The 12,336-nt window shown below is 40.8% G+C and overlaps 3 protein-coding genes across 6 annotated transcripts in view; 2 read left to right on the top strand and 1 right to left on the bottom strand.

The window, feature by feature from the left end:
* Positions 1 to 5,262, bottom strand: part of pnpla8 (patatin-like phospholipase domain containing 8) — a 13,299-nt gene extending 8,037 nt beyond the window's left edge. The window contains exons 1-4 of one of the 4 annotated variants that reach the window (XM_046071805.1): positions 5,131 to 5,262; positions 2,808 to 3,947; positions 2,308 to 2,457; positions 2,040 to 2,191 (exon numbers count right to left, since the gene is read on the bottom strand). In XM_046071805.1, the coding sequence (XP_045927761.1) occupies positions 2,040 to 2,191; positions 2,308 to 2,457; positions 2,808 to 3,770 (1,265 nt within the window). In that variant the 5' untranslated portion in view covers positions 3,771 to 3,947; positions 5,131 to 5,262. Of the gene's footprint in view, positions 1 to 2,039; positions 2,192 to 2,307; positions 2,458 to 2,807; positions 3,948 to 4,059; positions 4,081 to 4,489; positions 4,678 to 4,928; positions 5,048 to 5,130 lie in introns of those variants that run through there. The other 3 variants (XM_046071808.1, XM_046071807.1, XM_046071809.1) reach the window with 3 other exon arrangements.
* Positions 4,087 to 4,835, top strand: akap14 (A-kinase anchoring protein 14). The gene has a single exon (XM_046071812.1). It carries the CDS (start codon positions 4,179 to 4,181, stop codon positions 4,710 to 4,712), a length of 534 nt encoding a protein of 177 aa, XP_045927768.1. The 5' UTR covers positions 4,087 to 4,178; the 3' UTR covers positions 4,713 to 4,835.
* Positions 5,263 to 10,009: 4,747 nt separating the features above from the next.
* Positions 10,010 to 11,127, top strand: avpr2l (arginine vasopressin receptor 2, like). Its single transcript, XM_046071811.1, has 2 exons — positions 10,010 to 10,826; positions 11,048 to 11,127. Exons 1-2 carry the CDS (start codon positions 10,010 to 10,012, stop codon positions 11,125 to 11,127), a joined length of 897 nt encoding a protein of 298 aa, XP_045927767.1.
* Positions 11,128 to 12,336: the final 1,209 nt, after the last annotated feature.

Genomic DNA, 12,336 nt, shown 5'->3' with positions numbered 1-12,336 from the left:
TATATATATATATATATCTCTCTATCTATCTCTCTCTCTCTCTATATATATATATATATATATATATCTCTCTCTATCTATCTATCTATCTATATATAGATAGCAAATACCATTTGAAAATCATCAGTGTGCATTATAAAGATTTTATATTATATAGGTAATACAATGACCCCGTGGACAATTACATGAAAACAAATAAGTCTTTAGAAGTGATAGTAAGTGCAATAAGCCCAAAAACTGACATAAATACAGAGGAGTCTGTAGCGTTTCTAGATATGCTGGTTGTTCGACTAAACTGTGTAAAGTGTTATCAGGTGCAGTGGATGAATAGACTCTGCCGACACAAGATGGTTTACCATTAAACCGTAATCTTGTCATCCCTAGTTTGAATTGCTTATTATACTTATATTTATACTATACTTATACTAAACAGATCACTTCAACATTTAGCGTGTGGAAATAAGAACAAATTAAGTAAGAGAATTTAATTATAATTTCAGTCTTTTTGGTAATGCTACAATTCCCTGTGTATTTGTATAATATTGTATTGTAAATATAGTTTTTCTTTAAATCACGGGCTTCTGTCAACTACAATGTCCACTGGGGCTGAACAATTTGGGGGAAAAAATGTAATTGCAATTTTCCTGCCAGATATTGCATATACGATTCAATTTGCAATTTTTTATTGAAGTTTTGCTAAAGATCAATATTCACTGCCAGTCTATTTCTGACAGAAGCCACGTCAAGCACAGAGCAGGGCTGAGTTCAGCGCAGACAAAACGTAGCAAAATGATTTTTTCAACGGAAACGGCCGTTCCCTTCACACCTTGCCATGTATGCAAGCGCACTGACTTTTCCTGCCTTCTTAACACCGTTGTGTTTACAAACTTTTCGCAGCTGATTGGGTAACGCCTGAGACACGTCCACCAAACGGGAAAAAACATACCTCGGAGCTCGTTGCAGAAAGTTGCAAGGAAACATGTCGTTCAATCCGAAAATGTTGCAAACCGGTGTAAAACGTTTCGAGATTGAACTCGTCCCAGATGAACAAGGCAACAAGTCAGACACAGAACTGCATAGAGAATCCGGTCAGTTTTCAAAATAAAATACTGTATGCAGATTCACGATCGTACATCAACAATAAACACAGTTAAAAAAGCACAACAATCAAGGACAACTGAAGAAGCCAGAAGCAAGATCCAAATCAGACAGGCAAAACGCTTTTATTCTGAAATGCTACATGTGGTTATGTAACGTTGTTAGCCTGCAGAGAGCGGAGTGGAAGGGGCTCACAGAGCTGTTCTTCGTAGTTGACGCACACAAACTGACAAATTAACAACATGTCAACAACGTAGGCTAAACGCTCCGCTGCTGAAACACTTCAGTGTGAGCTGACACCGGACAAAACCGCGGTAGAGCCGCTACCTGCGTCGGTTCGACTGGCACCATTAACACGTTTTCCACTAGTTTTGTTTGTTGTTGTACTCGCCCTGTGTCTGCTCTGATTGGTGAGTAGGACCGTAACGGAGGCGCATGGCGCTTGTGATTGGCGAGCAGATCTGTCACACAAGGATGACAACGGCACGAATCTGTAACTGCGTGACTGTTTAAAACGGGTCTGATGCGCTGTATAATTAACCTACATTTTAATCCCCGCTTTCACGATTAGCTCATCGCGTTCTTTCAAATCACAATTTTGATTTGAAAACGATTAATCATTCAGCCCTAATGTCCACACATTCACGGTACAAATTGGGCAGGAGTAAGTATGCGTATGTGCAGAACTGACCATGCACAAAGGTGCTGCGGCTACAGCCAATCATTACAGACTGTACCGCGAGGAGGCGTGGCTTGAACGAGGGGCACCGCATGAGCGGTGCTGCAATCCGCAGCCGGACCTTATTGACAGTTGCTGCTGCTCATACACTGCTTATAAGAACATAGAATGTAAAGGCATATTGAATGATGTGTAATATTTCTAAGAAATAGATTATTGGAGTTCTTTTATGAAAATAATATTAGCAGTGGGATAGCTTTACCTTGTTCCACCTCCGTCTATGGTCAGGACCCGAATTCCTCTGCCTTTGACTGGTTCGGTGTAGCCAACCAGGGCCAGCGCTTCTCTCACAGCAGCCTGAAGAGGAAGGTCTCTGGCCTGGCGCAAACGCAGCAGGCAGGGCAGCACACTCTCCTAAAGGTCACAAACATGCTGACTGCTAAAATGTCCCACTTACAAAAACATTTGAGGATCTGACAATAAATTAAGCTTCAGCGTATGTAAAAAAAAAAATTATAATTTAGACTAACCTTGATTGCTACACCTCGTGTTTCTGGGAACTCCAGGAGGTGGTGGCTGAGCTCTTCCACTCGACTGGTGAGGAGCTTGACATCAGTGACTCTCTGCAGGCCTTTCACCAGGGCTCGGGTCCTGTTGTCTACACTCACCCTAGCTATTATCTGCATGACGGAAACATCAGGATCATCTGATAAATACCAGGCCTTTGACACATTTTACTGAAAAAATTCCTATGCCTTTTTGTTAACATTTTAACCATAAGCCTTTTTAAAGGTGTTTGTTTGATCTATGTTAAAATTTAACAAAGCAATAATTTAAATTCTCCTCAAACCAAGTGAAATCATTGAAAACATAGGCTGCATAAGCTAGTAAAAATAATTATAATAAGATTATTGCAACAAAAAGCTCAAAGTATTTACAAACTTTTGACAACACCGATATTGTTTAGCCATTTTGGTGTTTAGACTGCTCTCAGCATTAAATGCTCATGGGCCATTTAAAAGCACCTTACCTTCTCTCTTTGAATCAACAGCTGTTGCTTCACTTTATCCGCTTTCTCCTCTTCACTCTCTTTCTTCTCTCCTGCTTTGTCCACAGTGGGCTCTTCCACAGTGACCGCTGAAGACCTTTCCTTTTCAGCTGCAACACTTTTTGAATCACCCCTGAATTTGGGGACCAGGGGTGCAATGTAGCTGCCGACAAACGCCTGAACGCTGGGCCGTGGGTAGGTAAGATAGTGGGTGAAGCCTTTTTTAGGGGAGGTACCAGGTGCAGGGATGGGCTGAGATGCATCTGCAATTGCAGGGATGTCAGAGGAGGGCGTGCCTACTGGAGGACTGACATTCTCTGATGTAGATGGAGAAGGGAGGGGAGGAGAGGTAGTGGGTGATTTAATACTTTTAGCCTCCGCCACAGGAGACATAATAGGAATGTGGTCACCAGTTGTAGGAGGAGCAGTGTTAATGGGCTCAGAAACAGGAACACCCTCTCCTCTGTGCTGCTGCGGAGGCCTGTCGTCGCCTCCTTCCTCTTGTGCACTGGAGCCAAAGTAACTATTGATGTGCTGAGCCAGAGTTTTGTAAGTCTCATCCATGTTGGTGGACAGAGAAGCTGGGTGAAACACCTGCATAGTTTGTTTTGCCACAGTCGAGGGAGGGCTTGGTGCAGACACATGCGCGGCTGAAGCTAAACTAGGTGTGGCAACAAAAGGCTTTTCTGTGACTTCCTGTCGTTGCTTGTCTGATTCTCCCTCTGCTGTGTTCCTTACGCCTTCTTCTCCTCTGTCTTTCATGGTTGTTTCAGGTGGTGAGGCTGTGTTATTGGACGCTACCGTCTCGGCTTTGACCACAACCTTTTCCACACGGGTGCTGTCGCCTATGGCGCTGCCAGGCTTGAGGCGGGAGAACTTGGCGATGAGGTCTGTACTCCCTACTGCCTTGGTGACGCTGTCGAGTGTGGTCCTGATTCGCGACATGCGTCTGATGGCTCAGTCGGAACCACAGCAGAGAAGTTACTCAGGCAAATGGATGACGTGCACAATTCTGCAGCATTCTGGCACAGTGCCTGCCATTAACTACAGTGGGTTTAGTAGAAAATCCATTTTGGAGGGAAATTAGCAATGCTGGATTTCTACTGCTTGTTTCAGTTTTTCCTGGGGGAAAAAAAGAGACAGCACAAACTATTTAAACAGCTTTTTATAGGAGCCAACATATTACACTGCAAATGGAAAGTGGGCCAACAGAGGGCTCCACTTGACACCATACCCATCCTGGTAGCCTTGGAAACTGTTGTAGCAACAAAAACAGACAGCTTTTACAAAATAACTACTCAAACCCTCCTCTCCCCAGATGCCCTGTATGCTGTTCCTTATTACAAAAACAAGATGGAAGAGGTGAACCGACGTTCACTGAATCTGAATTTCACAGCAGAGTCCGCTCAACTTGAGAGAATTTTGCTGGGGAGACACCGCCCCACTGTCAGGGAGGAGAAGGTGGAGAACTCTGCTGACTGTAACATGAGCAACGTTAACTGGGTTGTTAGCAAAGACTTTACGATCGAAGTGGGGAAAAGGCAGATTGGGGAGTATATTAAAACCTGGGAGATGCCGCCCTGCTGGCTTTACAGTCTGGACTTCCTTTACTCAACCGAGGAGGAGCATCATACATTCTACCACTACCGGGCCCGTTTTAGTACCTCGACCCCGCGGAAGCCGATTCAGGGGACAGCTGGCGTCTACTTCGTCGTGGACATTTCTAAAGTCAAACCCCCAACTCTGCCCGTGGAGGTGCACTTCATAGTAGAGTCAAACAGGCTGGTTCACACACCCGGCATGACCAGGTTCAAGGAGAAGTGGCTGGCGGACGTTATTGAGAGCAAGACTTTGCTCCGTAGAGCGTTTGACCTCTCAACCAACTGACAACAGACACTGCCGAACCACCCAGAAGGAGTCATGTTCTGGATCCTTCCTAAAACACTAACTCAAGTTACATGCAACTTGCTATGTGTTACATTAAATCCTACAGGATGGCTTTGAATTTTACTAATATTAGCTAAGCTAGTTTTATTACGCTAAAGCAAAATCAAACGTATTCAAGACAATGTGGCTATTTCCTTTAGATAATAAGCGTATTACCTGTTAAAATGACTAAACCCCTCATAATGTTTGATTAAAAGCTAACGTTAGCTTGCTAAGCAGACAGCTGAAAAACTGCAGCGTGCACACTGACAAACGTTAACATTAGCCGCTGCTAGCCTGACGTTAGCTGTTTATATTATATTGTTGGTCGAATTTTACGCAAGGTCACAAAATAAGCACAGTGTCGTCTTCTTCTTACCATGCGAAACAAAGCCTGTTAAATATGTTGCCGAGGTATTTCATTCACTGTGGTGATTGTACGCAGAGGGTGCTGGTTAAAAAAATAATAAACAGGAAGAAGAGAGGAGGTGACGTAGGGCCCTGAATTTTTGGGCCGTTTGCAGTGCAATGTTGTATTTATGCCACCAGACGTCGACAAAACATCTTTGAAATAACAGTTTTACTGCAAAAATCAGGATCAGTCACAATTTACAGAGACTACTAAGAATCCACAGTACAGTATATGCAGTGTAAAGAATTCCAAACATTGCAATGCATTGACTGGTACTGGCACTATAGCCATAACTAAGCTGTATTGTAGGTATTTCATCATCATAGAAAGCACCATTTAATCCAGTAGTGAAATTCAAGTTAGTAGTAACACCAATGCATTACAATATTATAAAAGAAGTAGTGTTAAATTATCCCTGATCATGCTGTTAGTCATTAGACATTATTACATGCTTTCAGTTGTATTTGGCTTAAAGTAATCAATGATTCAATGCAACTAAACTTCTTCAACTGAGAGAAGCCAAATGTCTGTTTGATTGGGTAGTGGACTGTGATGCATAGAAAGGTTAAGATCTGATGTTGAAAATGCTTCTTTAAAAGGAAATATATCAGAGTTGATGAAATCCATGTAAGCTGTACCCAATGCAATGCACAATTAACTGAAACCAACTCTGTCTTTTTCTCAATGAACAAAAACACACACACACATACTTGTCAATTACTCCCAAGTGTTCATAATGCCGGAAAATTTAGTGGGGTGACATGGCAATGTACAAGTTTAATTAAACACTATTGTTCTCTGCAAATCAAAGCCAGGAAAAGTTGTGGTAGAACTACACCTAGCTTGTGTGGGTCTGGTTTTCATGGTATTTGCAGTGCTCTCAGAGCCATGGGTTGGTATGTCTATGTAACAATGGCTAAAAGATAATAATATTTTATTCCAGCTGACAGTTCCAGGCTGCCCTGGTAAAGGTTAATTCTGTACATGTGGAGGTGCATTTACAAAAACTTTAGTTGAAAATCACTTCTTTTGAGAGGCACAATTGTTCCACTGCAAAAACTAAAATCTAAGTAAGATTATCTTAATTGAAGGCAAAATATACTTGTTTTTTGTCTGACAAGATATTTCTTCTTACCAGGCCGCTTTTATGTTAGAGAATTTCACTTTACCTTAAGTAGCAAGTGAAATATTCTTGTTATGTTGGCAGATAATTTTGCTTATTTTAAGTAATATTTCCCCCATTTTAATGCTTTTCCCCCTTGTGTTTGAGAGCTTACTTTTTGCAGTGATACATGCCTGAAAAAGTCTGAAAAGGTCTAACAGTATCACAGTGGGGTTATTATAACGAATAATAATGTTAATGGTATGTGTGCAGGAAATACAATAAATATATAGTTTTTGTATGTATTGTAGAGGCATAGGCACAATGGTGTGAACGAAAAGAAAATCACAATAGCATTTGCGCCATTTCTATTGCTTTGGAAGACTCCAAACGACAGTAACCTGCAGCTCTTTAAGGTAAAATGGGACAAACAGCTTCTGTTCACTTGCGGCAGAGAACAAGAGAAAATAATAGAGGCTGCATGAATAACAACATTATCATCTTTTTCTGCTTCACGCCCATTCCACATTTTATTTTAACTTATGAACACCGAGATTATCTTTCAATTTTCATGGATGAAATGGTGACAGCACTATAGTTTTGCCCTTTGTTGTCAGTGCTTCAACATGGTGATTGTACTGTTCCTGTCATATACTGGTAGCCCCTGTGACAGGTCTCTCCATTATGCTACTACTTTTGTACAGTAGATGTAAAGAGTGGTGCTGTAAAGGAGTTGAGATGCATTATGATAAGTGTAATGAAAGGATAAAAGTCAGGATAACTCGGCCTCTGCTGCTTCGAATTTGAACAACCATTTTTACACGTCTACTAAAATCTTACAAAAGTGCAACACTAAATAACATGAACATCCCTTTAATTCATATCTCATGCTGTAACTTCTGCTGTAAATATAGGCTAAATGTTATTTGTGTTGCTTGACAGCCTTCAACTCATATTTCAGTCGTCATGTTTGGTTGACTCAATGTTTAACAAGATTTCTTGTCATCAATGTTCAACTTTCTTGGCTGATTTTCTCTCGCTATAGACTCTGATGATCTGATCTCACTTATCCAACGGCCACCTGAAAGGCTTTGCTCATTCTTAATTGATCAGTCTAAGACTATTAACACCCTGCCTTTTGATTTCCAGGTTATATCTAAAAACAAGGAAGCAAGAAATGTGCATGCCTTTGGATGTGATTGGCCACACACTCGGTAAAGTGGTGACACTAAGACGGCTGTATTCAGTTGAGGATGATATTTTACTGATTTTTCTTTCTCTGTCTCTACAATCTAAATGTCAGAGCTTTTATGGCAACTCCTGGTGCAATTACTATAATTATCCACAATAATATCAGTCAAGTATACTTCTCTGTAATCTTTTGTTTTTCACCATGATTCAAATCAATGCAAGTGCTTCTCAGATATATTTTATAATATTTTTATATTCTGATTTGTCACCAGCCACATTAATTTTGTTTCCCTTCATTTAAATAAAGACATTTCCACCATAAATTGGTGCAGAAAATGTCTCTAGAATGCAGGATATTAAGAGGTTAATGCTCACAATGTTCTGGGGGAGAAACCCCTAGTCCTCCCAATCGAATAGACTATTTCATCAATGAATATTTCTTCTAAATAGCATTGGAGTATCTTATCTTGTTCTTATGACTCCAATATTGTGCATTATCATGTCTCATGGACTAAGTGTTTCGTCACACACAAAGTGATGCCCTTGAACTTAAGTTAGTTTGCAGAGTCATATTATTAACGTGAAATAAAAATCAACTAATACATTATGATGTATATTATTATCCAGTAAATAATCTCAATTATACATTTCTTTCTAAACACAAATCTGGTGTTTCCCTGCACCATGCTCAGCTGAGCTGGGAATTCATGCTGGATTCAATGATTCCAAAAAGGTCAGAACATCTTGGAGGCTATCTACTAAGCTGGTTAGGATTTGAGACATCCAATGCAAATTGCTGCATGTGAACAATGTCCAAAGTGAACTAGTTTTTAGGTACAACGGTTCTCTCTAACCGCTCAGCAATCAATATTGATATTGTTACTTGAGAAAAAATGTAACTGCGTGATCTCTAGACTAAGAGACCCACATCCACACAATCCGCTTCTGAATGGCTAGCCTACTTTAAATTAAGACTGAAGGATTATCATATAGGCCTAGGTCTAACCCAATTCTTGATAATATAATTGCGACTGTAATTTCGATTTAATAGAACTGCTTTTATGCTAAATACATGCGTTGTGTATAGGCCAAACTGTTTACTGGATGCAGACATTTACCATCTTTAGTTTTCAAAACACACTATAGAGGTCATGGGACCTGCTCCAATTTACAGCAAACATCTATAACAAAAACTATTTCAACAGTAAAGTTGTAGTAAAATATGTGTGTCTATGATCGTCTCGCGACTACACGTCGAACTTGAATCATCACGGTGACACTATTCAGTGGCCCATATGGGCTACAGTATCGTCTAGATTTGAGTATGTGTAGTATATGCTTTAGAGAATATTATAGAGCCCAGACGATACTGACAGGAGGGCTGGATTGAGAGAAAAAAGGCGCAACAAATCAGTCTGCTACTTCAGCACCACGGACAGCGCCACCACTCCTCATCCCCCTCACACCGCATACTGGCTGTCCAATTCACAGAAACACTTTGATTCAAAACACGACAGTAAAAAGTAGTTTTGAGTGAAAGTAGGCTAATTCATAGTATTTGTGCAAGTAGCGTAAGACGTCCAATGACTCCAGGGGTCTTCACATATGGAAGAAATGGGTTTTATCCCACATTACTTAAAAACTAGGCTACACAGTAAGAGTAGTTCCTAGTAGTCTAAGAACAGGCTACTAGTTTTACCAGCCTCAGTGTCCTGAGCTACTTATGGACCTGCTTAATTGCTTATTAGCGTTGAAATTGGGGAGGGGGCAGTTGTGTGGGTTAATTGTATTAATGGAATCCCATCAGTTGGCTCTCCTTTCAATGGAAACGAAAGGAAACCCCACACCAACCTCTACTTTGAAATCTGAACGTGTTTCTTTGGGGGATTTCCGTTAGCTTTAAAGGGGCCGACTATATAATTCTGTATATACGAAACTTCATATTGATTCAGTGTTCTTTCAGTTTTATTATAATTAATATGAAAGTAAGTCTGTCCTACGTGAAATTATGGAGCAGTGCGTTTTTACAACACCTCAACTTTCACAAACGAAGTCATTTCATGGTCCAAATGTGGAACTTTTGCTTTGGAAATTCTCATTGATCCAGTAAAAATGCTTTATATGTAGTCATAGTTGTCCTGAACTCAAATATGATCAGTCATTGCCAGAAATGATGGAGTAATGTGTTTTTACGGCACCTCATGTTTCAGACTAGAAGCCATCTTAAGGTAAAAATGCGTGACTTTTACTTGAAAATCTCTAAATTGATACAGTAAAGAAAGATGCTTCAATAAATTTTATTCTTATTTAATTGTTTGTGCGTCGTATAAGCCTGGCATTGACATTCACCCGCCACGCAGTAGACTGACCCACTTCACCCATTCAATGCAACGGCTTTCCCTTCTAACTACCACCATAGTCACTTGCACGCGGCAAACCAGGAACATGTCGAAATGTCTCTGCGCCAACATTGCAATATTCCAACTTATAGAAAATGTTAATTGAACCCTGAAGTCACGGGACATACAGGAAGCATCAGGAACTCGCGCTTAAATGGATTACAACAGCTCTAAAAAGCCAGCAGATGAGGATGGAGAGGTGTACGAACAGTTTGCGCTCATCAGAGCTGGGATTTTGGGTTTGGTTTTTGCGCTCGCAACATGTGGTAATCTTTTCTTCCTAGGCACACTTTGGAAGAAGAGAAAAAGAAACACGAGGACCCAGCTGTTCCTCTCGCACTTGTGTTTGGCAGATCTGGTGGTCGCCTTTTTCCAAGTCCTACCGCAGTTTCTCATTGAAATTACGCACAGGTTCCGAGGCACAGACTTCCTGTGCCGGTGCGTAAAGTACTTGCAGGTGGTTGGGATGTTCGCCTCCACGTATATGATAGTGGCTATGACCATAGATCGGTACCATGCGGTTTGTAAGCCGATGGTTTCCTTCTTAAAGGGTTCATTTAGGAGATATCTCTCCATAGGCGCAGTGTGGCTGATCTCTCTCGCCTTCAGCTCTCCCCAGCTATTCATCTTCTCTCTCCGGGAGGTGGAAGAGAACCAGTACGACTGCTGGGCGACATTTATTGAACCGTGGGGGAGCCGGATGTACATCAGCTGGATCACTCTGTCTGTGTATGCCCTTCCCGCCGTCATTTTGCTCTATTGCCAAATAAGAATATGCACAACAATCTACTTCAACATGAAGAGAAAGGCGCTGCAGGCAGGGCGCGCAAGCAGGAAGGGGGTGTCCAACGCGATGCTGAAGACTGTGGAAATGACATTTGTTATTATAATGACATACACAGTGTGTTGGAGCCCATTCTTTGTTGTCCAGTTATGGTCTGCATGGAGTCCAAGCACTGCGCCTACTCAAGGTTTGTCCAAATGATAGGAGGTCCGCATCCTTTGTGGACCAAAGATGCTTGTAACATTGTATTGTTTCTGTCACTGTGGTGTGTAGGCTCACGTGTATATTATTAATTAGTAAGACATTTGAGAGTTTGCTTCAAACTGGGTCAAACTAGTGTCCAATTATACCTCAGAATTTTCTTTGTTGTTGTTTGTTTACACATTTCTTTGTCTCTTTCTCTTACAGGTCCAGTGTTTGCCATCATCATGTTGCTGGCCAGCCTAAACAGCTGCACCAACCCTTGGATATATTTTTACTATAGCTAAAAGGAAAAAAAGGAGAGCTGAACCAAAACAGAACTTTCATATCAAGGGGGATATGTCACTTGGGATACAAGCAGAACCTGTTGAGATCTAGATGGGTCCTCTGAATCAGGATATCTGACACTCTTAAATTTTTTTTGAGGACTAAGTGTACAAGCTGATATGTAAAAACAAAAAAAAATACTTAAGAGGACTGAAATGTGTTTTATCATCACAATTCGAGCTGGATTAGTGTCAGCATTGCTGTATATGAGTATTAGAATTTCTGTCTGCCTCTTACAGTATTTTGTGAGTTAATGCTATGCTATGTTTCAGTGTTCTGACAAATAAAACATGTATCATGTATATATAAAAAAACACATTTTAAATGTTTTAGTAGAAATGTTTGCAGCTATGACACAAGCTACATAGATAATGCTTAATGCACAGTGAAATATGCCAGCATAACTATCTTCTCCACAGGCATAACAGCGCCTGCACAGAGAATAATACTGTATTTCATTCAGCGCAGGAGGAAATGAGGTGAAAGCCTTTTGAAGTTAAAAACTCCATTAACAAAAACATTCTAGATAGAAACCCTTTTCATTATACATATACTGTACAGAATCAGAGTGCCAGGATGTACAGTCGGTACGGAAAGTATTCAGACCCCTTTAAATTTTTCACTCTTTGTTTCATTGCAGCCATTTTCCAAAAATCAAAAAAGTTCATTTTATTTCTCAGTAATGTACACTCAGCACCCCATCTTGACAGAAAAAAACAGAAATGTAGAAATTTTTGCAAATTTATTAAAAAAGAAAAACTGAAATATCACATGGTCATAAGTATTCAGACCCTTTGCCGTGACACTCATATTTAACTCAGGTGCTGTCTATTTCTTCTGATCATCCTTGAGATGGTTCTACACCTTCATTTGAGTCCAGCTGTGTTTGATTATACTGATTGGACTTGATTAGGAAAGCCACACACCTGTCTATATAAGACCTTACAGCTCACAGTGCATGTCAGAGCAAATGAGAATCATGAGGTCAAAGGAACTGCCTGAAGAGCTCAGAGACAGAATTGTGGCAAGGCACAGATCTGGCCAAGGTTACAAAAAAATTTCTGCTGCACCTAAGGTTCCTAAGAGCACAGTGGCCTCCATAATCCTCAAATGGAAGACGTTTGGGACGACCAGAACCCTTCCTAGAGCTGGCCGTCCGGCCAAACTGA

Source organism: Micropterus dolomieu, linkage group LG16 (genome assembly GCF_021292245.1).
Source record: "Micropterus dolomieu isolate WLL.071019.BEF.003 ecotype Adirondacks linkage group LG16, ASM2129224v1, whole genome shotgun sequence".
Taxonomy (NCBI): domain Eukaryota; kingdom Metazoa; phylum Chordata; class Actinopteri; order Centrarchiformes; family Centrarchidae; genus Micropterus; species Micropterus dolomieu.
The sequence above is the reverse complement of the archived record's forward strand: the minus strand, read 5'-3'. Positions and strand labels throughout refer to the sequence as shown.